The sequence below is a fragment of the Hippopotamus amphibius genome, chromosome 17 (assembly GCF_030028045.1).
Source record: "Hippopotamus amphibius kiboko isolate mHipAmp2 chromosome 17, mHipAmp2.hap2, whole genome shotgun sequence".
Taxonomy (NCBI): domain Eukaryota; kingdom Metazoa; phylum Chordata; class Mammalia; order Artiodactyla; family Hippopotamidae; genus Hippopotamus; species Hippopotamus amphibius.
In genome coordinates, this window is record NC_080202.1 from 8329256 (window position 1) to 8354864 (window position 25609).

General features: G+C 57.7%; 2 protein-coding genes across 3 annotated transcripts; one reads left to right on the forward strand and one right to left on the reverse strand.

The window, feature by feature from the left end:
- The first annotated feature begins 1054 nt into the window (after positions 1 to 1054).
- ALOX12B (arachidonate 12-lipoxygenase, 12R type) lies at positions 1055 to 12603 on the forward strand. Its single transcript, XM_057716445.1, has 15 exons — positions 1055 to 1525; positions 2569 to 2773; positions 5320 to 5401; positions 5518 to 5604; positions 5738 to 5860; positions 6158 to 6261; positions 6613 to 6785; positions 7033 to 7176; positions 8385 to 8588; positions 8825 to 8911; positions 9360 to 9529; positions 9970 to 10091; positions 11668 to 11768; positions 11984 to 12154; positions 12353 to 12603. The coding sequence occupies exons 1-15, from the start codon at positions 1379 to 1381 to the stop codon at positions 12530 to 12532; spliced, it is 2100 nt and encodes a 699-aa protein (XP_057572428.1). The 5' UTR covers positions 1055 to 1378; the 3' UTR covers positions 12533 to 12603.
- Positions 12604 to 14434: 1831 nt separating this feature from the next.
- Positions 14435 to 25540, reverse strand: ALOX15B (arachidonate 15-lipoxygenase type B). 2 transcript variants are annotated; one of them, XM_057714158.1, is made up of 14 exons: positions 25431 to 25500; positions 24987 to 25209; positions 24634 to 24715; positions 21153 to 21275; positions 20757 to 20860; positions 19334 to 19506; positions 18956 to 19102; positions 18652 to 18855; positions 17543 to 17629; positions 17223 to 17392; positions 16913 to 17034; positions 16723 to 16823; positions 16475 to 16645; positions 14435 to 16062 (listed from the first exon to the last, which is right to left on the reverse strand). In XM_057714158.1, exons 1-14 carry the CDS (start codon positions 25443 to 25445, stop codon positions 15883 to 15885), a joined length of 1902 nt encoding a protein of 633 aa, XP_057570141.1. In that variant the 5' UTR covers positions 25446 to 25500; the 3' UTR covers positions 14435 to 15882. The 2 variants fall into 2 exon arrangements, with proteins under 2 accessions (XP_057570141.1, XP_057570140.1); XM_057714157.1 differs by having other exon boundaries at positions 14437 to 16062; positions 25299 to 25540.
- Between the last annotated feature and the right edge of the window lie 69 nt (positions 25541 to 25609).

Genomic DNA, 25609 nt, shown 5'->3' on the forward strand with positions numbered 1-25609 from the left:
GAATCCTCTCAGAGCAGGGCTCGAACCCGTGTCCCCTGCATTGGCAGGTGGATTCTTAACCACTGCACCACCTAGGAAGTCCCCTAGCTTTGTTCTTTTTTGTTTCTTTTCCCATCTTCGGGCGATGGTTTGCACTTTATAAAATCAATGGATAGCACAGATACAGTGAAATGCGTTCAGTGCCTTATATACCACCCAGGTCAAGCTATGGGCCATTTCCACCTCCCTGTATGGCTTCCCCCTTGTAGATGCTCGGTCTGTACCCCTATCCCAGAGCTACTCACTGGTCTGACTTTTATCAGAATTGCTAAGTTTTGTCTGTTCTTGAACTTTGTATCAGTGGAATGATAGAGCATGTTCTCTTTCATATTTGGCTTCTGTCACTCGAGAGCATCTTTGTGGGCTTCATCTATGTCACAGTTTGTTTTTATGTTTCTTTATATGGCTGGGTAGGAGTCTGCGTTATGACTGTACCACAAATCACATGTCCATTCTTTAGCCTAATCCTTACGTCCCAATTTTCACTCCGTCTTCTACTTTTGTATTCAATCCCAGTCCCTCCTCAGCTGATCCTGGCCCTGCAGGAAGCCACAGACAACCCCCCTCCCATCCCTGACCATCTCTCCCTGGAGCCGCTCTGTGTCCCAGGGTCCCCCAGCTCTAACGTCAGCACCCATCACCCTTCCTATCGTGAGCTCTGGGCCCTGGGGCAGAAGGATAGGCCAGCCTTCCCGTTGCAGACACTACCTGCCCCATTTTCCAGAGAGGAATGGCAAGGCAGCGGGCCAGCGGGATGGTAGGTTTATGCTGTGTCCCCTTCCCCTCACCCCCACCCACCAGGGGCCCCAGAACCAGTGCAGGTAATCCGCTGCCCATGGCCCTGCTTAGCAGGGGTGCCCAGAGCTGCAGCTGATGGGGGCGGGCAGAAGGAAGTAGCTAGTAGGCTGATAAAGATCTGCGGGCCCCGCCTGGCCCCCTCCCCCACTTTCCTTGGCCCTGGCTCAGGCTGGACTGGCTCCCCCACCCTGAAGCCTCCTTCATCCAAGGCATCTTCTACCCGCCCTCTCAGGGGCAGGCCCAGAGCCCTGCCTGCTGTTCCTCCCTGCCAGCTCCCAGAGGGCTCGTAGCTCAGACACCTGCTCACCGGCCTGGAGCACGGCCCTACCCTGGCCTGCCAGGCTCCTGTTCTGCATCCATCCTGGTCCCGGCTGCCCAGGGCAGCAGCTTCTCCAGGCTCTGGATCCCTGCTTCACCCCTCCACCTCGGGAGGCTGGCCTTTCAATCTTGTCTGTCTGACGTTCCGCCTGGCTTGGGCCCCGTGTGGCCTCCCTCACAGTGTCTGCGATTGAGCCCCCTTCCTGCCTCCTGAAGAGCAACCATGGCCACCTACAAAGTCAGGGTGGCCACGGGCACTGACTGCTTGTCGGGGACCATGGACTCCATCTCTCTGACCATCGTGGGGACCCAAGGGGAGAGCCATAAGCAGCTGCTGAACCACTTTGGGAGAGACTTTGCAACCGGTGCGGTGAGTGTGTGTGTGTGTGTGTGTGTGTGTGTGTGTGTGTGTGTGTGTGTGTTTCTGCACCTGCTGGAGGGACCTGGTGGCGGCGCTCTGGGAGAGGTCTGAAAGCAGGGGGCTCCAAGGGTGGCTCAGATGCCCCTCACCCCAGACCTGGCTCCCAGTCTTCTTCCACTCCCCTGGTCTGTCACCTCTCATTCCTTTTCTATCATCCCTCATTCCTCTCCCTCCCTTTCCTCACCTCTTTTTTCTCCCTCCCTCATCCCTCTTCCTCTCAGTCATCACTCACCCACATCCCCCATCTCTCAATCCTCTCCACTCCCTGTATCTCTCCTTCTTTCGCATCCCTTTCCCACCCCCTCTGCCCTCACCCCTTTCCGTTGCCTCTCTCCCGCTCTCCCTCATACCTCTCTCTCCCACTCTTACTCAGCCTGCCTAAATTAAGCTGCAGCATAGCTGGCTTACATGCACACTGGGTTCTCTGTGACTTACCAGGCGTCAGACCAGTCTGTCCAGGGAGGACCCATCTGCTCTGTGATGAAAGGCCCCCTTTGCTGGGCCCTCAGCCTCATTTTGAGTCAGGTCCAGCCACCTGCTACTATGTGACCTTAATAGGTCACTCTATCTATCTATGTAGCTGTTTCTGAATCTCCACATCTTCATGGATAAGTGGGAGAAAAGGGGGCTGGCTGGACTACCTCTGCTCACTCTAAGAACGTAGGAGGCTTAGGGGACCTCTACTGGGACCCCTTTGAACACCAGCCCCTGGTGATCTGCATGGTTCCTGCAGCCTCAGGTGACTGGGGAGAAGGGTGTGGGAGGAGGGGATCTCAGGAGCTGGGAATGGAGAAGGGGAGGGGCTGGGGTCCTGCCCAGCCCTGGGTAGATGGGCCCGGCAGGGGTCAGGCAGGTTGGAGGGGTCGGAGACCCCAAGAAGCAGGTCACCCCGGGTCCAGGGAGGTGAGCATCACCCAGCATGAGAGGGGCCTGGGTGAGGGAGGAGGCCCGTGGGAGGCCTGCCTGCTCAGCTAGCCCTGCGCCCTGCCCAGGTGGACGAGTACACTGTCCAGTGCCAGCAGGACCTGGGGGAGCTCCTCATCATCCGCCTGCACAAGGAGCGCTACTACTTCTTCCCCAAGGACCCCTGGTACTGCAACTACGTGCAGATCTGTGCACCCAACGGGCGCACCTACCACTTCCCTGCCTACCAGTGGATGGATGGCTACGAGACCCTGGCGCTCCGGGAGGCTACAGGCAAGCCTTCACCACCCCATCCCACACCACGAAGCTCCTCACTCCAGCACGGCCACCCCCGCGTGGCCACCCCAACCAGTCAGCCAGGGGCCAGCCCCACAGGGACTCCCAGGAATACCTGCCACTCTCCCACATCACCCTTGGTCAGCGCTGCTCTGCGGGGCCCGGCTCGGGGCCGCAGCCTGGAGGAACGGAGGGGAATGAGGCATGGGGCTATCTCCGGGCCCCAGGGTCTGGCTGCAGGCGGCATGCCGAGAGTGGGCTCTCTGTCGCCTCCACCGTCCTCCCCTCCATGCCCACAGGATGTCTGGCTACTCTCAAAAGACCTCAGGGCTCTGATCGGATGCCCTGTTTAGGCCCAGTAGTGTGCCCTGCTGCTCCAAAAAGACTCCCTGTTGCTCCCGTAGGATTCTGTTACTATAACAGGATGTCTTGTTACTCTAATAGGATGTCCCATTATTCCAACTGCTGCCTTGTTATTTCATTAAGAAGCCCTCCATGGTCCTACAACAGGAGCTCTTGTACCTTCTCATGATGACCTGGTTTTCTAATTGAGCATTTTTTAGACTGATGGGATGTTCTGTGGCTGCAAAGGGCTTCCAATCACCCCAACAGGACACGTTAGTTCTCTAAAAGGACTCACTGCCCCTCCAAAAGCGCCCCCCGCCCCCAATCCAGTAAGGCTCCATCGCCATCCAACCGGAGGCCCTGTTACAACAGTTACAGGCTGTTGGGGTTTTCTGAGGAGGCCAGTCAAGTCTGCCCCAGCTGTTTTCCCAGCCACTCGGTTGCCACCATGGAAGAGGGACAGGACCTGAGGGCCTAAGCTCCTTGCGTCCACCCCTGCTAGAACCCTTGTCTGGTGAACTTGGGTCAGCCTTCTAATACGTGGCTGCTCCGAGGGGACTGCAGGCTTGTCCTCTTTTGTCCCCCTGGCTCTACCACACATGCTCCTTTGGCATCCCTCGAGGTGGATGGGAGAGGAGGCAGGGCTGAGCGAGCCCAGGGGCTGGGAGCTCCTCCTCCTAGAAGCTGACCACCCCTCCTCCTTCTATCAGTTCCCTGTGGCAAGGGCCTTGCCCTGAGAGCAGGGGGACGGGGCCTGAGCTGGGGAAAGGAGAGGCTGCGTCAGGGGGAGGCGGGCCTGGTGGAGTTGAGGGGGGAGGGGAGGGTCTCGTGGGGATGCAGAGCACCTTGCCACAGTGACAGGTCTGAGTGGCATGGACACGGGGGACAGGCAGGGTGATGCTGGGAGGCTGGCGGGAATGGTGTTGGGTGGGGCAGCTGCCACACAGTACCAGGGCAGGGAGACCTGAGTCACCCGCTGGGCCCTGCAAGGAGTGAGGCTCCCACCCTGGGGATGAAGGCGAGCTGGGTCTGTGGGTCGCATGACTCCAGAGGGCACTGTTGACCCTGAGCACCACGTGAGCTGAGGCAGATGGAGGTGAGGCAGGGTGGCAGACGGGGCCCATGAAGGAAAATGATGGGAGTGCCGCCACAGGCACATGCCAGCCTGGGACTGCCAGCCAGGACGCTGAGAAAGACAGCCCTGGATGTGAACAATGTACTCCTCACAAGAACAACCTTAGGAGGCCAGTGACTATTATTATAGGCCCGCACTCCCATCTCCACAATGACAAAACCCAAATTGTCCACCACTTATTGGACATCTGGGCACATTTCCAAATTCTTCTAAGCCTCAGTGTCCGCATTGGTAAAACTGGGCAAACAGCAGAACCCACTTCATAAAGTTGTTGTGAGACGTCAATATTATTTCTGGAATTTTCCATTTAATATTTGCAGACTGAGGTTGACCGCAGGGAACTGAAACTAGGGAAAGTGAAACTGCAGATAAGGAGGACTCCTGTATGTGTATACACATGTGTATCTTCATGCATGTATATATTCTATATACACTATGCACACCATATGCTACACGATACCTCCACTGGGGGCACTCCCTGATCACCTATACTAATATTTCTGCAGAAAAACTCTGAGTAGTTTCACCAAGTGAGTTAAATAAAGACTGTCCACAGCCTCTGGTAAATTTAGAGCAGGTTTTTTCATTTAAGGAATTTGTGCCTACCTTGTAGAAACAAACAAACGATTTCTAGACCTTTTGGATTTTGGAATTGCGGAGATTAGATTATGGGCCTATAATAACAGTCACCTGCCTCATAAGGTTGTTCTTGTGCAGAGTAAATTATTCACATAAATGTTTAGAAAGTGCCTGGTACCTAGTACATGCTAAATAACTGTTAGGTGTTAATGTTTTGGTGGGTATAGAAGAGGGTCTTCCCTGCAGCAGAGCCCACCTTGAGGGGTACACTGGGGTGGGGGTCCACGGTCCTTTCATCTGAGTTTTTGGGAGAAGACACACCCTCTCTCTCCCAGGGTAAGCCTCCCCATCCTTGGCCATGTCCCTCCCCCACCCTAGAGCTGACCTTGGGGACAGAAGCTGAACTCTGATCCCTGAAGTGGGCAGGGGCAGGGGCAGGTGGGGGTGGGGTCAAACTTGAGCCTCCTCCTTGGTCTGCCTGCAGGAAAGACAACAGCAGACGACACACTCCCGATCCTTCTGGAGCACCGAGAGGAGGAGCTCAGAGCCAAGCAGGACTTCTACCAGTGAGGGGAGGGGGTCAGGGTCTGTGGGAGGTCAGGGGGCCAGGGATGGCTTTGCCCGCTGGGCCCTGGGATGGTGTGTGGCCGTCAAGGCCCACCGTCTTGGCATCTTTTTGCAGCTGGAGGGTCTTCGTTCCCGGCCTGCCCAACTACGTGCACATCCCCAGCTACCGCCCTCCTGTCCGGCGAAACCCTAACCAGCGCGAGTAAGGACCTGAGGCTGCCCTGGGGTCCTTCCCATGGCTGACACCTGAGCTCTGCCTCCCCACCCCCCCACCCCCCCAACCCCGTCCCCTGGACCCCAGATGCCCAGCCCCAGCCCTCCACTCCTCCCCACAGGTGGAACGGCTACATCCCAGGATTCCCAATTCTCATCAATATTAAAGCCACCAAGTTCCTGAACTCAAACCTCCGCTACTCTTTCATCAAGACGGCCTCCTTCTTTACCCGCTTGAGCCCCATGTAAGTGTGTGTGAGGGGTGGGGGTTGGGGTCCTGTAAAGACTGTCTCTCTCCCCCTGCTCCACGCCTGCCCCCACCACAGCCCCAGAGGTGAGAACAGCCAGGAGGGCGGAGGGAGCTGAAAAGATGGGCCTAGGGAAACTGAGAGGTGACACTCAGATCTAGACATCAAAGGCCTTGAGCTGTGCCACTGGGAGGACCTGGGACCCCCTCCCCGCCCCCGACTCAGAGACCCTGGGGAGTGGGGCAGCTCTCGACAGCCTCTCCGACGGCCTCCCCCTTGAATCCCCTGTCCTAGGGCACTGGGGTTCAAACTCCGCGGCCTGGTGGACTGCAAACGGTCGTGGAAGAGACTGAAGGACATTAAGAAAATTTTCCCAGCCAACAAGTCTGTCGTCTTCGGTATGGGATGGGGCATCCCGAACCGAGCACAGAGGAGCCGAGCGATCTCGGGCGGGAGGCGGGACCCCCACGTGGGGCGGTGCGTTGCGAGCCGCACGGAGAACCTGAGGCAGGAACTCACACAGGCCAGCGCGCCCTCTGGCGGCTCCTAGGAAAACGTCGCCCTGCGCCCCTCCGGCCGCTCAACCCGAGGCTGGGGGCTCGGTTTTCCTCCCCGAGTCTTCTAGGATGTCCATGGTCTTCCTCCCTCATTCCCGGGCCTCTGCCCTCCTGGCCATTCTAACCTCTGGGGTCTCGCTGTCCCTGAGGGGGAGCGGGTCGCGTCATGACGCCCCCGCGCTGTCCCCCCAGAGTACGTGTCGGAGCACTGGGCAGAGGACAGCTTCTTTGGGTACCAGTACCTCAATGGCATCAACCCAGGCCTGCTCCGCCGCTGCACGCAGATCCCAGACAAGTTCCCCGTCACAGACGACATGGTGGCCCCGTTCCTGGGCGAGGGAACGTGCCTGCAAGCGGAGCTGGAGGTGAGGCCCGCTCAGCAGCTGACCCCCACTGCCTCCCTGCCTCCCTCCCTCCAGGCATCCCTATCTCTCCAGGCATCCCTATCTCTCCCCGGCTAGGCCTCTGCAGAGCCCCACCCCGCCGCATCTCCCACTCGGGTCCTGGCCAACCCCAGCACCTGGGGAGCCAGGGCACCCTGCCCCCAAGGCGGGGGTCATGGGTGCCGTGTGTTGGGTGCCTACCTGCCCACGCATCGGGGCTCCCTTCCAGAAGGGGAACATTTACCTGGCAGACTACCGCATCTTGGAGGGCATTCCCAGCGTTGAACTCAACGGCCAGAAGCAGTACCACTGCGCCCCGCTCTGCCTGCTGCACTTTGGTCGGGAAGGGAACCTGATGCCCATCGCCATCCAGGTGCCTGGGGTGCAGGCCTGGGGTGGCTGTGTGAGTGTTGCCAGTGGGGGGCCTCTGTGTGGGCATGAACATGTGTGTGTGCTTATGTGACTGTGTGGGCCTGTGCGTGTACTTGTGTACCCCCATCTGTGTGAGTGTGCACGTGAACCTTCTGTTCCCACGTGTGCATCTATTTGTGAAGGATTGTGCCTGTGTGAGTGTGCGCAACTGCTTGTAAGCAGGTGTGCCTGTGGGGTGTATGTCCCTGTGTGCGCATCTGAGAGTATGCCTATGTTTATATACGAGGGTGAGTCAAATATTATCTGCACTCTGGGTGTAGCGTTCATAGAAGTTTTAATATAACCAGAGTGCGGGTAATTTTCGACTCACTCTCATACATCTGTATCTGTGTGTGTGGCTGTGGCTGTAAGCATCAGGCTGAGTCCCTGAGGGTCCTACATGTGTGCATCCGTGTGCTGCCACTTGTATGCCCAGGCTGCACGAAGCTGGGTCTCTGTGGGTACACTCGTGTGTAAGCCCTAGTGTGTACAGTGTGCGTGCTGTGTCTCCATGCACAGAGGTGACCAGATGGGAATGTGCTTGGTGGCTCAAGCTTGTCTTTTTGACTCCATTCATCCATCTACTTGATAAACCAATGCCTGCTGTGGACAAGACCTCTGCTAGAAAAACTGCTAATCAAACTTAGCAGCTGCCATGAGAGTCTGCTCTGGCAGGAAGGGAAACTGGGATGCTTCCTTCCTAGAGGCCTCCACCAGGATCACGTCTAAATTAGAAAAAAGGCACCCCTCAGGTGGGGGTGGGGATCAGCGAAGCCCTGATGCTCCTGGCTTGTTAGTGGAACAATGCAGACTAGATTTCAGTGACCCCCCCTACCCCTTGTGCAGTGCACTACCTGCACAGCTGAATGTGGCGGCCATGGGGTTGAGATAAGGAAGGTTTCTTAGAGGAGGCAGCTTTTGAGCTGCTTCTTGTAGAACGGGTGGCAGCTGTCAGGTAGAGAACGGGACAGGGGGAAGGTACTACAGGCAGAGGTAAGAGCAGGAACAAATGTAAGGAGGGAGAAAGGCCCTGGTGTGCTCAGGGGGACGGGAGTGTAGGGGGTGGAGTTTTTACCCCTTGCACTCCCCTCTGCCTCCCTCCTGTAGTGGGGGCCCTTATGTATGTGGGTCTCTGCTCTCACCTAACTCCTTCTCTTTCCCCACCCCCAGCTCAGCCAGACCCCCGGGCCGGACTGCCCCATCTTCCTGCCCAGTGACTCGGAGTGGGACTGGCTGACGGCCAAGACGTGGGTGCGCTATGCCGAGTTCCACTGCCACGAGGGCATCGCCCACCTGCTGGAGACCCACCTCATCGCTGAGGCCTTCTGCCTGGCCATGCTGAGGCAGCTACCCATGTGCCACCCCCTCTACAAGGTATGGGCTGGGGCCAAGGGGCCTCAAGGAAGCGTCGCTGCCCTCAGCCGGCCTCAGAAAGCCACCTGGCTCGCTCCGCAGCCAGGAGAATTTCAGTTAGATTTGGGGATGCAGCGTGGGGTGGGGTTTCCCAAAGTCAGGGGAGCTGATGTTGCAGAAGCGGGGATGAGGGTGACGTTCCTTGGGGGATGACGTTACTCCTCTCTCATCATCTGTCCTCCCTGCTTCCCCCACAGCTCCTCATCCCCCACACCCGATACACCGTCCAGATCAACAGCATCGGGCGGGCTCTCCTCCTTAACGAGGGGGGGCTCTCCGCCAGGGTAAGACGTCTGCTTCTAACCCCATCGAGACGATGCAGTTAGACTGAAAGCAGAACTTCCCAGTTGCCTTTAGATCACGGAGGGGTACGGAGGGAGGAGACCAGTTAAGGTGGGTGCTGTGTTGGGAATTCCCTGGCCGTCCAGTGGTGAGGACTCCACGCTTCCACTGCAGGGGGCCCGGGTTCAATCCCTAGTCAGGGAACTAAGATCCCACATGCTGCATGGCGCAGCCAAAAAAAAAAAAGACAAGGTGGGTGCTGCTGTGTCTACAAGGGCTCAGAGGCAGGGGCCAGGTGTGCTGGCCTGGAGAGGGAGGATTCCTGGGCTAGGGGAGGCTGGATGCTGGTCAGAGAAGCACTTACCAGACTGTGTGTGAAGCAGGGGTGGTCCTCCACGGGGAGGATGTGCAGCGACCCTGCCGCTCCAGGGTCTGCCTTGTCCCTAACAGAGCATGTCCCTGGGCCTGGAGGGCTTTGCCGAGGTGATGGTGCGGGGTCTGGCAGAGATCACCTATGACAACCTCTACCTCCCCAATGACTTCGTGAGACGTGGGGTTCAGGACCTGCCGGAATATTATTACCGTGAGGACAGCTTGGCAGTGTGGGATGCACTGGAGAGGTGAGGTCAGGGCAGCAGCGGGTGGCACTCAGGTGGACACCCTGGGATGTTGGAGGGGGCCTGGGGAGCTTCTAAGGGGCTGGGGCGCCACCCAGGCGTTTGGGGATGAGGTCTGGAGTCTGTGTGTCGGTCACATACGCGCTTATGCTCTGGATGGGGCCTCGGGAGGCCTGACGGGCCCCTTCCTTGCCTTGGCCCCAGCCTGCCTCTGCTGGCCAGACCCTGTCTGGGCTCTGAGCTGCCCCTGGGCCTCACCTGACCCTTATGAGGCGTGCTCTGAGTGTTTTCTGACCTTGCTAAGCCACCCTCGCCACCTCTGCCCACCCACAGGCCTGGGGCTGCTTTCGGTCAGCCAAGGCTGGGGCCTCCTGGGGGAGGCGGGAGAAGCACGATGGCAGAGGGCAGGGTGGGTTCAAGCTGAGGTCTTGTCCCCTGGTCAGGTATGTGACAGAGATCGTCACCTACTATTACCCGTGTGATGCAGCCGTGGAGGGTGACCCGGAATTGCAGTCCTGGGTGCAGGAGATATTCAAGGAGTGCCTACTAGGGCGTGAGAGCTCAGGTATGGGGCTGGCCACCCGGGCACCTGGCAGGGACCCAAGGCTATGCTTCCCAGGCTGGGCTGGAGCAGGTCTCATTGTGGGCTGAAGGAGGCCAAACCAGAGCCCTAGGATTTTGACAGGGCTCTTCCCTGGCCCCTGGAGCAGTGGCATCTTGGAGAGGTTGGGGAAGAAAGCGTGCTGGCAGGGGTTCCTGTCTGAGCTCAGGGGCTGTGGGTCATCTCTGTAGAGACCTGGAGGGGTCGCAGCCTCCCACCTCAGAAACAAATCTTTGTGAGCTGAGAAATGGGGCACGAGCTCCAAGAGGACAGGGCAGCACGTGGGAGTTGGCGGGGGCCTGGCAGGGAGCTGGCAGGCTTCTGGAGAGGGGGTGGGGACAGCATCCCAAGACATGCCACTTGGGCACCGACTCAACAAATATTTAGTGAGCATCTGTGATGTGGCGGACACTGCACTGGTTACTGGGGAGGCAAGAGGGAACGAGACATCGAAGGTGCTGCCCTCGAGCTGATCACCGTCTCTGGGGGTGGTCCGATCACTATAATAAACAGGCAGTCACACTACAGCATGATGGGTGCAATGTGTGGGGAAGCCGGGCAGGGGCCGTAGGAGCCCGGGGCTGGGGGGCATCTACCCCAGCTTGGGGAGGGCTGGTGGGTAGAGAGTGGGGGTGGGTAGCAGCAAGCTAAGATCTAGCTAAGATCTTCCGGGTGGGAGGTCAGCGGGGCCATGGCAGGTGGTGCTGGAGAGTTCTGGCTGGGAGCAGCATGTGGAAAGGCCCGAAAGCCAGAGTGAGCGCAGTGGGTTCCGGGATGCTTACAGGTCCCTGCAGCAGGGGGTTAGGGTGGGAGCTGGGCAGCCTCTGAGGGGATAAGGCTGAAGCCAGGAGCAGGGGCTGGGGGTGCAGCCTGGTGACGGAGTTTGGAATCGCTCTGAGTCCAGAGGGTGTCTGAGGAGATCAGATGTGCCCGGTGGGATCTCAGACTGCACTGGTGACCAGGAGACAGTTTGGGAAGCTGCTGTCGTGTCCGGGAGAGAGGTGACAGGGACCTGGCCTGGGTGGGGGCTGTGGGGATGAAGAGAATTCCAGAGCTTGTTGGGAGACAGAAATGACCGGACTTGGTGACTGGTTGGGGTTTGGGGGTGGAGGCTGAGTGGGGGGAGGGAGGGGCCAAGAGGAACTCCTAGGTTTTGAGCTTTCACAACTAGGTAGACAGTGTGTATCGTTCTTGAGCTGGGGACCTGGAAGGAGGAGCAGTTCGGGGAGGAAGATGATGGGTCTGGCTTGAATGTGTTGGGCTTTTGGAACCTGGGGTCACCGTGGCAACCAGGGCTAGGTGCTCAGGTGGAGCACAGGAAAGGGAAGCAAGCTTGGAGCAGCCCCCAAGGCCATCGGGCCCAGGCCAGCTGAGCCCCGCTAGGGAGTGGAGGACCAAGCGGGCAGGATGAGGGCAGCTTGGAGTGCTGGAAGGACAGGGTGAGCTGGGTTTGGCCATACCCTCTGCAGGCCAGCCAGGACCTGGGCAGGACTGATGTCGCCTGGGCCTTACCCACGCTGCCCCCACCCCCACCCCCCAGGCTTCCCTACGTGCTTGCGAACTGTGCCTGAGCTGATCCGGTATGTCACCATCGTCATCTACACCTGCTCTGCCAAGCACGCAGCTGTCAACACAGGGCAGGTACCTGTGCTCACCAGGCCCTGCCCCTGCCCCTGCCCCAGGCCCAGACCTAACCTTAGTCCCAGCCCCAGCCTCAAACTCAACCTTAGCCATAATCCCCAGTCCAGCTCCCACCTGTCTCAACCAGAGTCCCAGCTTCAACCCCAGCCTCAGTTGAAACCCCAGAGTCTCGGGGTGCTCTCTGACCTGGAATCCCTCCTCTACCCCACCTCCAGCTGGAGTTCACCGCCTGGATGCCCAACTTCCCGTCATCCATGCGGATGCCCCCACTACAGACCAAGGGGCTGACCACGCTGGAGACCTTCATGGACACGTTGCCGGATGTGAAGACCACGTGCATTATCCTATTGGTGCTATGGACACTCAGCCAGGAGCCCGACGACAGGGTGCCCTGGGGTCTCGGGGTGCGGGGGGTGGCGCTGGGGAACCTCTGAGCATAGGCAGGGGGCTGGGAGCTGGGGGGCCAACGACGGAGACAGGGTGTCTAGGGCAGGAGGCAGGGAGAGAGGCTACTGAAAGGGGAGGACAGGGGGGCGGGGGAGGAGGGGGTGCTCTGTCCCAGCTGCCTGGTTCTGTGCCCACAGCGGCGCCTGGGCCACTTCCCTGACATCCACTTCGTGGAGGAGGCCCCGCGCAGGAGCATGGAGACCTTCCGCCGGCGCCTGGACCAGATCTCACACAACATCCGCCAGCGCAACAAGTGCCTCCCCATCCCCTACTACTACCTGGACCCCACGATGATTGAGAACAGCATTTCTATCTAGGACGGCCCCTCTTGACTCACCTTTCCCGCCCTGCACCCGCCTCTTTTCCAATAAAATCACTTCAAACACGAGCCCTGGGTCTGTCGGTGCGCACTGCCCTGCGTTTACCTGGGGCTGGCGCTGCTGCCAGGTGCGTGCCGGGGCTGGGGTGCGTCGTGCTCACGCGGAGATGCTGTTCTCCACCACCACCGGGTCCAGGTACACATAGCACAGTGCCAGGCCCTGGTTCCGCTCCCGGATGTTCCACTTGCAGACCAGGAGGCTCTGGAAGACAGCAGTTCTCTTCCGATGGGCCTCCTCGGTGAAGTGCTCCTGGGTAGGTGCTCAGGTGCCGCTGGGGACCACAGGAGAGAAGGCTGGGACCCCTGCCCCACAACGCCTTGGCTCCATTTTTCAACCAAAAGCTATTCCGATTCACCTTAATTCCCCCTGGAACCCAGACCACCAGAAAATTCACCCAAGACCACCACCCAATCCTAGGAACCTAGGCCACCGAAGACCCACCCAACTTGAAACATAAATCACCCACCCACCTAGGCAAGAGACCACCCTAAACCCAGCCTACCCAGACCTCCCAAGCCATGATCCCTTTGAAACCCAGACCACTCTAAGTTGTACCTACTAGGAACCTGTGCTACCCTAAACCGCACCCCCAGCAACTACATTACTCCAAGCCCTGTCCACCGAGAAGCCCAGCCTATATGCACCCTCCAAGGAATCCATTGTTCCCAGGAGCCCTTCCTCACCCCACCCACTCTCCGGGAACCTGAGAACCCCACCCCACCCCCACCCTGAGCCTTACTTACAGTGTTCCTGGTTTCATCACTGACACCCCAAAAGAGCACAAGGGCATGGCACGTGGTGTTGACCTCAGGGAGTGAGGCCACCAGGCTTGTCTGGCCTTTGGACGGGGGGTGGGGTGCCACATGGTGGTGGGAGTATTAGGCATCCAGGGACTGAAATCAAACTGACCCCCCAAACTCAGTAGGCACAGGGCTGCCGGTGCTCCTGCAAGGCCCACTTCTCCCATGACCAGACTCCCATGAAGTCTGGCACAGCCTCACCTGGCCACTGTTGACTACAGCATGTTGGGCTGAGCAGCTGAAGATAATCATGATGAGATACTCGATGAGGCCAGCACAGCTGTCCAGGCTGGAAGGGACCCCTGGATAGGGACAGGGAGGAGGGAACGGAGCTGAAAGCCAGAGCCTGCTGCCCTGCGGAAGTGGGGTCTCGAGGGCGGCAGACAGGGATGGACACCTCACCTGAGCTCACACAGCTTAGAAATCCCTCCCAGAAGATCTCCCTGATCCAGGCCTGCAGCTCCGAGTCCCTGCTCAGGGCACGGTCATCGGGGTAGAAGATTCCAACAATGCCGGACACCAAGCTGGGGGTCCAGGAGTGTGTGGTGACCAACAGCTGGGAGCCCGCACTGCCCGGGCGTGTGGGTTGGAAGAGGCCACTGAGACCCACTGCCCCGGAAGGAGGAAACAAAGGCCAGAGAAGGAAAATGGTCAACTACGCATTGTATGAACCGCCCAGCTGAGTTTCAAACCGGGAGCTCTGTCTCCACCAGGGGCCTGAGAGTCACGGTTGGTTTACAGATGCGTCTTGATTGGCTACCAAGTTTTTTTTTCCTCAAATATTTATTGTATTTATTAGGCTGTGCCCGGTCTTAGATGCGGCACATGGGATCTTTGTTGCCGCATGCAGGATCTTCAGTTGTGGCATGTGGACTCAGCTGTGGCATGCAGACTCTTAGTTGTGGCATGCGGGATCTGGTTCCCTGACCAGGGATTGAAGCTGTGCCACCTGCATTGGGAGCATGGAGTCTTAACAACTGGACCACCAGGGAAGTCTTTATTTTTTTCTTTCGTTTTTATTTTTTTTTTAATTTGTTTACTTATTTATTGGCTGCATTGAGTCTTTGTTGCTGTGCGTGAGCTTTCTCTAGTTGCAGGGAGCAGGGGCTACTCTTTGTTGCGGTTCATGGGCTTCTCAGTGCGGTGACTTCTCTTGTGGAGCACAGGCTCTAGGTACGCAGGCTTCAGTAGTTGTGGCACACGGGTTCAATAGTTGTGGCTCGCGGGCTCTAGAGCACAGGCTCAGCAGTTGTGGGACACGGGCTTAGTTGCTCTGCGGCATGTGGGATCTTCCCAGACCAGGGATTGAACCCATGTCCCCTGCATTGGCAGAGAATTCTTAACCATTGCGCCACCAGGGAAGTCCCTCCCTTAACCCTTTCTTTAATCCCTCAAGGCACAGTTTCTTTTCCATAAACTCCTTTATTGCTTGAGTTTGCAGGAATTGTTTTAAACCAAAGAAGTTTGACAGCTCTATATCTCTGAATCATTTTGGGTTACAGTGACTCTTAATAAAGAATGAATAGTTCCAGTGCTGCGTACTGGGCAGCGTTGCCCTTTCTGAAGTGTTATTCTATTTATTTCAATGGCCATGTTTGTGCAGTTATTCAAATATATATTGCATCTGTTTGCAGCGTTTTATAAAAATTAGTGAAACTGAAAAACCAGGCTCTGGTGCCTGCAATATGAGACAGAGATGGAAATCATCAGTTGAATTCAAGGGGACACATGTTTGGCCTCAGTGGATACTCGCTGAGTTGGAACCAGAAAAAAGAAAACCAGAACTAGAGAATGTGTTTGAAATGTTGGAATTCCGTCATCAAGAATTGAATCTAGAAGGCAACATATGATTAATGATATAATATTGCCTAAGTCTCTGGAAATGGAAACTGTTTTATAATATTCACGGATTTTGTCCAGCTTTGAGGCATGTTTTTTTTTCAAAAGCATATATGGGCGCTGCCTGCATGTCCCGGGTAGTGTGTCCTCCTTCTGCCCCGCTTCCTGTGGCCCTTTCTCAGTGGGTTGTTCATGTAAAGCTGGGACCATAAAGTCACCATCAACCTCTTGGGCCGTTTTCAGGCCAGCCACACCTTGCGCTGCTGGACAGTCTGGAGGAAGGCTGCCCTTGAGCCACATGACCATTAGGTCCAGTCAGCTGTGGTCAGTGGGAATGGGGGCAGGACTGTGTCCCCCCCACCCCCCGGTACCCTTCCACGGGGCTATGGGTATGTAGGCACTGTGAGGCTTGGCATCTTCAAAAGGCATAGGGGGGCCGTCCAATGAACTTTTATTCTCTGGGTTTTTTTGGTTTCTGCTTTGTTTCTGTTGTGCGGTGTGTGGGGGGTGAGTTACACCAGACCTGGTTGTCCCAGGAGAGGCATATGGGGGCCTGGTTTTCTGGGGAGTCCCTTTCTCTGGGTGGCAGGTAGCCTAGAGCTATGGGGTCCAAGGGATGTCACGGTGGGGCCCTGTTGCCCAGGGGATTTAGATGGAGACGCTGTTCTCGATGAGGGGAGGGTCCAGGTAGGTGTAGGGCAGCGCCAGGCCCTGGTTCCGCTCCCTGATGTCTCGCGAGATCTGAGCCAGGCGGCTCTGGAAGGACGCGATGCTCCGGCGCGGGGCCTCCTCGGTGAAGTGCTCGTCCGGGTAGGTGCCCAGGGGCCGCTGGGAACCAAACAGAAAATTGGGTGAAGGGGCTGCTCTGCAGCCGGGACCCGCCTTAGCCATCCCCGCCAGGGGACGGGAAGAAGCCTCCGACGGAGCCTCACCCGCGCCCCCTCCCTCTGAACAGTGCCGATTACTGCACGCAGCTCTCGGGGATGAAAGCGCAAGTCGGAGTTTCAAAGGGGGCGGCCACCCTGGAACGTGTCACACGTTGTGCTTGCAGGTAAGGGGGACTCTGCATCATCTGATTTGGCCATATGACCCTCCTTGTGAGATGTCCAGCGCCCATGTGTCCCCCTGGGAAGGCTCAGTGGAGTCTGATGGCAGAGTGGGGTCTGGGTCAGGGAGGGCAAGCAGCATTGCCTCCCTTACCCCAGGGCTGGCCTGGCTTGGCCCCCAGCCCCACACTCACTCGGTCTCCAGGATCCTTGCTCAGCACCCAGAGGGCAATGATGATATCACACGTGGTATTGACAGGTGGGAGGGTGGCTATGAACCCCTCCGGGCTTGCCTGGCCTTTGGAGGTGGGTGGTGGCAGCTGCATGGTAGATGGCAGGTTGGGCATCCAGGCACTGAAGTCAAACTGTAGGCCCAGAGGACAGAGTGAGGCTAGGAGCCCAGCCCCCTCCACCCTGCCACCCTGGCATTGACCCCTCTCACCTGCCCCGCACCGACGGAGGAATGCTTGGCCGAGGAGGTGAATATCACCATGGTGACGTACTGTATCAGGGCTTCCCGTGTCCCCAGGGAGGAGGGTACACCTGCAGGGACAGCTGGGCTGGGAACGGGGCTACCGGGGTCCTGAGACATTGCCGCAGAGGGTAGGACCTAAGAACTGAGGTTCCCCTACCTGAGCTCTCCCGGCCTAGGAAGCCCTCGGAGAAGATCTCCCACACCCAGGCTTGGAGTTCACTGTCATTGCGGACAGACTCATCGCTTGGGTAGTAGATGCCGATCATCTCGGAGACAAAGCTGCAAGGTGCACGGGGTCCTGTCCCAGCTGTCAACCCCGACCCTCTCTGAGGAGCGCCCCCGCCCAGTCCCAGTGCTGTTAACGTCCAGCCCTCCTCCTGGTGGGCGCCTCCCTGGGCCTTCCTTCTCCTTCCCGGTCTTCCTTCCTGTCCCTCAAGGCCCCAGCTCTCTGGGGATGGCCCCCTCACCTTTCCACTGCACCCCAGATCTGCATCCCATCATCCCGGTAATAGTAGCCTGGGATATCTTCAACTCCTCGGGCCCGGATATCCTCAGGCAGACACAGGACGGAATAGTTCAGCTGTTTCATATTCCTCTGTATCAGCTCAGAGAAACCTTCAATGCCAAGGCCTGTGGACTGGGAAATGGGACTCCTGGGTACCACAGCCCTTGCCCCGGAAGCAGGATTTATACTGACTGGGGAGACAGGGCCACTCCTACCCCAAGACCCCAGATTCTTTTTACTGAAGGAATATCCCATCCCCACTGTCCCTAAAGCAGTCCTTACCCTATCCACCACCTTCCCAGGGGCGATGAGCAGCTCACGGGCCAGCGTGTTGATGTGCAGGGTGTACCGCGTGTGCGGGATCAGCAGCTTAAGGGCCGGAGAAGGCAGAGCCGGGTCAAGCTTGGGTCTCTCTGGTCCCAGACCTCCCCCCATAGAGGCACCTGATCCTGTCAATCACGCATGGAAATTGAAGACAGGGACAAGAGGGGCAGCCTGGGACAGGGGTCAGGGCTCCAGGCCCAGTGATGGGAGCTGAGGTCCACCAGCATCCTGTTCTGTGACCTTGAGCACATGCCTTCGTCTCTCTGGGCATCAGATCACTGGGCAAATGAGAGGGCTGATCAGGATAAGCACTAGGAATCCCTCCAGCTCTGGCATCCTGTGGTTTCCTAACCCCAGGCACCATGAAAACCAGGGCCTGTGGGCCTGGCAGTGGGGAATGGTTCCCTAGAGCCCACCTCTGAGTGCCTGGCCCTGGGAGCTGCAGGTTGTCAGCAAGAATCAGCCTGGATTGAAGAGGACAGAGTAGGGCCTGCATCCAGGACCCAGGAGACTGTCTAAGGAAGAATAAGGAAATCTGAGTAGCCGTGGAGCCCTCTTTTTCACACTGGAGATGCTCCAAGTTCCCGGAGGAAATGAATCTGGGCCATCTGAGGGCTTAGTGGAGCCCACCTTAGAGACTCGGGTCTCCCTCCCAGGGCTCCACACCCTGCAGCTATCTGCAGGAAACCTGTTGGTCAAAACCATGTTCACACTTTGGCATCTATCACCCCCTACATCTCTCCTTTCCTAGGAGCTGGGCTTCTGTGATGGCTGTTGGCTTGAGCTTCCCTAAGAAGGGAATCTCTCTGGGGCACAGCCTGCTCTGACATGTGGTCCTCTGCCTCGCCCCCGTCCCCATCACCTCACCCCAGCTCAGGGCCTGCTGGAAAGCAGCCTCTCAGGGGAATTGTGCAGGCAGAGGCTGCAGAGGCAGGCTGGGGGCTCAGCATCCCAGCCTGGAAGGACAGGACCACGTGGGGACCGGCTGCGCGAAAGAGGCACCCCGAGGGGTGGGAACAGGCCGAGGGGCAGGGACACAGCCTGGGCCATCTTGCTGAGCCACTCACCTTGAAGAGTGGGTGGCAGTGGGGCAGCTGGCGCAGCGTAGCCAGGGCGAAGACCTCGGTCACCAGGTGTACCTGTAACAGGTGTGTGAGGGCCTCGTGGACGGAGAACTCGGCGTTGCGCACCCACGTCTTGGCCAGCAGCCAGTCCCACTTGTCGTCGCTGGGCAGAAAGATGGGGCTGTCGGGCCCGGGGGTCTGGCTGAGCTGTAGGAGGGGCCAGTGGGGAGAGGCAGCCTTGAGTGTCTGCCAGCCACTCAGTCAGACCTCTCCCCACCCCTGCCCTGCCACCTGCCTGGCTGCTCACCTGGATGGCGATGGGCAGCAGGGGCCCACACCCTGGGCGCTGGTATAGCAGGGTCACTGGGGCCGCGGAGAACTGAGACCTCCCGTTAATGACTTTGGTGTGGATGCCAGAGAGGATGCCATGATCCACCAGGAACAGGGACCCCCTCTGTGGGAGAGAGAAGGGGAGCCAGGGCTGCCACCTGGTTTTCTAAAGGTGGGGAGTATGGGGGTGGGGAGAGGATCCCAGGGCTAGGAGACTGTGCACGGGAGAGTGTGTTCTTGGCACGTAGCACACAGTAGGTCCTTAACAAATGTGAGTGCTGTTCCTCTCCAGTGGGGGATGGGCCTGAAGGACTGAGATGGGGCGTGTGCAGAGCCAGGGCCCTGTGCCTCTCACCTCCAGCTCAGCCTGCAGACTCGTCCCGGGGCCCAACACCGGGGCCACCATGGCATTGGTGACAGGGAAGTTCTTTGGGAGGTGGTGACAGCGACGGATCAGGACCGGGTTGAGGCCATTCAGGAACTGGTAGGCGAAGAAGGCATCCTCCTGCCAGTGCTCAAACACGTACTCTGCAGGGGGGCAGGGGAGATGGGACTGTTCACCCCAGGCCCAGAGGTCTCCCCCTGAGCGCCATGGTGGAGTTTCTCCTGGGTCCATCCTGTGCTCCTCTCTCTTCTCATGAGATACCTTTCTCAGGGTGACCTCCTCTGACCCCTTGGCTTCAGTTCACCAAACAGCAAATCTTCGTCCTCAGCCCACCTGTCCCACCATCCACCTGCCATCCCCAACCCCGTGACTCACAGTCCACACCCCATTGCCTGGCATCCCAGGAATGGCACCTCCATCCACCGGATCGCCCGTGGCAGAGCCTGGGGACCTCTAGGCAGCTCCTCTCCCCATCCTCCTCCCCCCATCCTCCTCCCATCAAGTGCCATTGATTCTTCATCCTCAGTAGCTCTCGGTCCACACGGCCACTCCATCTCTGCTCTCACTGCCTCAGTGACCACGGCCAGAGCCTTATAACTGATCCTTCTGCTTCCACTCCTGTCCCCTAAGAGCCCCCCCCCCAGGACATCTGACCACAGTACTCTCCAGCTGGCAGCTGGTTGAAGCCTCCCACTGCACTTAGGAAAGTCCCCAGTCCTTCCGTGGAAGGACTCTACAGTCCTGCATGGCCCAGGGCCCATGCACCTCCCCTGCTTCGCCTCCTGTCTTCCTTCCCTGGCTCAGTACCCTTCGGCCACAGCAGCGTCTTTCCCCCTAAAGGTCTCCGCTCCTTCCATTTTCAGGCTCTTCACATGCACGCTCCGCCCCCAACCCAGAACCTGAAGCGCCCTCTGCCCCCACACACCATGCCCAGTGCTACTGATACCTGCCCAACTTTGAGGTCTCAGCATAAAAGTCACCTCTGTGGAGAGCTCCCTAGCTGGACCAGGCCAGGTCCCCCTTTTACATGCTCTCACTGGAGCCGGTGCACATGTTTCGTAAGTGAGACTCATTATTTGCTTTTGAGCTTAATGTCCACTTGTCTGCTCACCTGGGAGCCCCATGGGGACAAGGACTGTGTCCACAGCCCCTAAGCAAGTGTCTGATGTGTAGTAGCCCGACAAGTGTCTGATGGATAAAAGGCATTAGAAGGTCAGGGATGCCCCCAGTACACATCCTTTTCTGTGTCCGAGGAGAAAGTAAGGCCCAGTGAGAGTCAGGGGCCTGTCCGGGGTCACACAGTGAACTGGCGCTTGGTGTCCTGAGACTCCCGACAGCCACGAGCGCTGACGCCCCAGGGAAGAGGTCTGGAGCCCCAGCTGGACCTCCTTACCCACGGCTGGGGTCTTCCGGAAGTTGAACACAATTTTTATCTCCTCCAGACTCTTCCAGAGCCCCTTGTGGTGCAGCAGCCCTTTGAGTTTCAGATCTGCCAATCTGCCAGAAGATGTGAAGGGTGGGGAGGGGGAGGCAAGAGGCCCTGGGAGACCCTCCCCTGGTGGCTAGGCTTATCCCTCCTGCGATCCCGAACCAGCCTCGGGGCCCGAGGCAGTCACTGCCCCCAAGGTCATCATCAGCCTGTTGGAATAGGTGGTGAGCAGAGGCTGTGCCCTGCATGGGGCTGTGTGACCCACATCCTTGATGGTGGGGGAGCCCTGTCGGGGAGGGCAGAAGGCAGGAGTACTCGTACAGCTGAGGCCCAGGGGCAGGAGAGGGGGGACATCCTCACATAGAGCCACCCCGCAGATACAAGTTGATGCTCTTGGCCAGGGAGTATTTGATATTGAGGTCCAGGTTTTTGACGGTCTCCTCGTTGAGGCAGCGAGGCCAGCCTGGGATGTAAGTCTTCCAGCTGGAGGGGGAGCAGGAAGGCAGTCAGCAAGAAGCCTCAGGGAAACCACTGACTAGGGAGAGGCAGTGGCAGACCCCTTGGAGGCCCTGGTCAGGGCCAGCCCCCTCCTACAAGCAGGGGTCCTCCTGGGCTCTGCCCTTCCCCCTGCCCTCAAGGCTTCAGGGAGAGCTGCCATGTTCCCACAGTGAGACTTCTCCCCTGGTCAGTGGATTGGTCCAGGGTTGGTCCAGAGCAGGGCCAATCAGAATCCTGCCTGGGGAATTGGAGATTGGGGCTGGACCAGAGGCCATCTCTCTCTGGATATCTGGGTTATAACATGTAAACACTGGGACTGCTAGTTATGGCCATTTCCCACTGTATGAACTGGGAACCAAAGAAAGCTGTTCTGCAGAGACAGAGGAAAGTGAAGTGGGAGAGAGAAGCATCCTGGGGGCTCCAGAGACAGGGAGAGAGTCACAGCCCTCACTTCTGTGAGTACCTCAGTGACCTGTTGACAGGTTCCCTTTTTTTCTGTCTGTTAGTTGGAGGCTGCTTTTGTCCTTTCTTTCTTTTTTTAATAAATTTATTTATTTATTGGCTGCATTGGGTCTTCGTTGCTGCACACTGGCTTTCTCTAGCTGCAGCAAGCAGGGGCTACTCTTCTTTGTGGTGTGGGTTCCTCATTTCAGTGGCTTCTCCTGTTGTGGAGCATGGGCTCTAGGCACGTGGGCTTCAGTAGTTGTGGCACATGGGCTCAATAGTTGTGGCTCATGGGCCTATAGAGCGCAGGCTCAATAGTTGTGGTACACAGGCTCAGTTGCTCCATGGCATGTGGGATCTTCCTGGAGCAGGGCTCGAACCCCTGTCCCCTGCAGGTCAAGAATCTGTAGGCAGATTCTTAACTACTGCGCCACCTAGGAAGTTCCTGTTTTTGTTCTTGCAATCACAAAATTCCTGACAAACACAGAGGCAGAGCAGAGGGGAGGCTGTCCTGAAGGTGGGAGCACATGAAGGCGTCAGTTGCCTTTGGCAGGCATCCTGTAGAGAGACACTTCAGCCTCCAAAGTTCAGGGGAGCCTGGAGATTTGCTCTGGCCTGGCCTAATGCATTTCTAAATCCCTTTATCCAGCAAGCAACACAGCCTGAAGAGCGTTAGGTAACATGGTAAAATCATGTCCCTGCAAAGCTGAGGACCCCCAGCCAGTCGTCCTCTCATTCCCTCCCTCATTCATTCTTCCGTTCATTCAATCATTGCCTTTGCGTTTGAATAGGCAACTTCAGAGAACACTTTGCAATTAAAGTACACTGCCACCAGGTGGTAGTCAAACCCTGCTTCTCAAACTTTAATGTCCGAAAATGTAGTTCCCCCAGGGATCTTGGTAAAATGCAGATTCTCCTTTAGTAGGTCTGGGGGGGGGGGGGGGGGGCCCAAGACCCTGCATTTCTAACAAGCTCCCATGTGATGCTGACCCTGTGGATGTGAGACCTCACTCTGCGTATTGAGGGCAGAACCACTTGGATCAGAGGTAACTGAGGGACGTTCTGAACGTCAGGACGCACCGCAGGGCTTTGCAGCAGACAAGCTGCATTCCTAACCATTTTCTCATTTGTTCTTCCTCGTAACACAAATCAGACTGGTATTCTTACTTTCTTTTCCAGAAGAAAATAAGGATCAAAAAGGTTAAATAATTTAAGATTTACCAGCTCCTTTCAGTAGGGCCTGGGGTGGCCCTGCGTCTCCTGATGCCTGTGTCTTTGTTTTGCCAAGAAAGGAAGAAAGGCCACTCCACAGACACAGCTCCCTCCATCTGTTCCCTCACCTGGGGCTGTTGCTGGCTCACTGGGCGCCATGGTTGTCTCCAGGATGTAATTCACAACACATGTGGAATCACCACGAGCCAAAAGAGCCTGCAGCTGCTGTGCCCCCAGAGACCTAAAGCGACCGCCTGCAGCCTGGGCTTCAGACAGCAGCCCCGTTGGCCAGACCATGACCTTTTGAAAATCTGCTGCTTAGGAGTCCTTGCCAGAGACCTGAGCTCTTCTGCAGCCTCTACCTCCTGCCAGGGGGGCCTCTAGGACCCAGCTCTGTCAGCTGACCTCAACACGCAGAGCCCACAGCAGAGAAAGAGCCCCCTCCCTTCTCACCCCTTATACACCCTGGAGGATGAGCTTCCTGAAGCTTGGTGTGGTGTATTTCTGGTTCTGCCCATATTTCCAGGAAGACAAAAGTTGATGTTTGAAAAAACCCCAGTGCAAGAAAGATACCAGTCAGCAAGAATGAGGCAGTTAGAGCAGTGGGTTTCAAACTTTAGTGGGCGGGAGTCATCTGGAAGGGTTGTGAAAACAATATTGCTGCTGGGACCTCCCTGGTGGTCCAGTGGTTAAGACTCCGGGCTCCTAATGCAGGGGGCCCGGGTTCCATCCTTGGTCAGGGAACTAGATCCCGCAGGCTGCAACGAAGATCCCCAGTGCCGCAGCTAAGACCCAGTGCAGCCAAATACATAAATAAATATACAAAACAAAAACCACATTGCTAGCGACAAGGAATCTTAACGCACAGGGAATTACACCCAGTGTCAACTACGAGTTGGCCCTTGGCATCTACGCCCACAATGATAAATCATGTGCTGCTGCAGCTGCTGACTCTCCACACTCCCTGAAGGGAGCTCAGGGTGGAGAGCGGACATGAGGCCACTCTGTGCTCTCGGGAAAACTGGCAGAACAGGTCTTTAGATAGATGTTTTCAGGAGCCGATTTTATGTGCCCAATTCTTGTATCTCCTCATGTCTAGAAAAGCGCGAATATCCTTCAGGGTGACGACTGCTCCTCGTGAGGAGCAGAAACGTGCTGCAAAATATATGTACTTGTTTGCACGTGCTCTCCCTTCACCAAAATCCATATATACGGACCTTCCTCACTACCTCTTTGGAGCAGTTTCTCAGAGCCACCCGAAATGCTGTCTCCCGGGCTATCGTCCACATTTTGCCCCTAGTAAAACTTAACTCACAGCTCCCACGCGGTGCATTTTTTTTTGTCAACACCAGTATCTTGTAATAACCTACAGTGCACTAGAATCTTCAAATAAACAAAAAACCCAAATCACCATGCTGTCCACCTGAAAGGAACGCAACGTTCTGAATCAACTACACTTCAGTTAAGAAACACCAATACGGCTGCACCCCCACCCTCAAGATCTGACTTAGCCGGTCTGAGGTGGGTCTGAGAATTTGTGTTTCTAATGAGTTCCCGGTGATGCTGTGATTGGAAAGGACGGAGGACCAGGCAGGGACTTCAGGCCGCATCAGCTCCCGGGGAACCAGCCTGACGCTCATCCCCCTGGGCAACCGCCCTCCCCCTCCCCCGCCAGCCCCCTCCTCACCCGTAGGTCTTCCGCTTGGCCTGCAGCTCCTCCCAGCGCTGTTGCTGGAGCGTGGGGTGGTGGTCTTCCCAGGAGATCTTCGCTGTGGCAGGAGAGGAGCAGGTGGGGAGGGCAGAGGAAGCCCCCTGACCTCCGAACCCAGGCACTCTCCCCTCCTCTCGAGCCACCCCTTAACAGATCCCCTGCCCGCGTAAGTACAGTTGCTCCCACACCAGACTGCCACCTCCCCTTCCCCCAGCCTCCCCAGCCCCCCTCCCCGGTCCCTCCCCCTTGGCCACACCGGCTCACCTCTCCACTCCCCTGGCCCCTCCCCCAACTCACCAGCCCCGTCCTCTCTCCTGTGTCCCCCTCACCTGTCCCCTCCCGCAGCGCCAGGCTCCCCTCGTCCTCCAGCCACTGGTAGCAGGGGAAGTGGAGCCGGGCGCCCCGAGGCGGCGTGAGCTCGAACCAGCGGCAGAACCAGGCGTCCGGGGCCAGGGGCCCGAATGGGCTGGGCAGCGCGAGGGGCGTCTTAAGCACGCGCAGCAGCAGCACCCGGCCCACGTCCTCAGGGGGCGTCACTTTGAAGTCCTCCTCCTGAGGTGGGGATGTTTAGTATCCTAGAGGACCGTCCCTCCTGCTCCCTCCTCCGCCCCCCCAACCCCCGCCCCCCCTCCCCCACTCACAGCGCCCGAGGTGAACTCTTTGCCAAAATGGTCCAGAGGCAGTGGGGGGGTCGCTCCTCGGGTTCCCACGATGCTGACAGATATTCTGTCCCACGTGCCAGCCCCGAAGGCCTCCCCCGTGGATACCCTCACCCTGAATGCAGCCATGGTGACAGCTGGAGTCTGATCTCTCCCGCTCGTCTGACACGACTGCACAGCCCAGCGGCTCACCCCCAGATATATGCACCGCCCCACCCTGGCCAGGCCCTAGTGAGGCAACTCTGAGTCCCCACGGGGCGCATCACCACCCCCCCACCAAAAGCAAGCCCAGG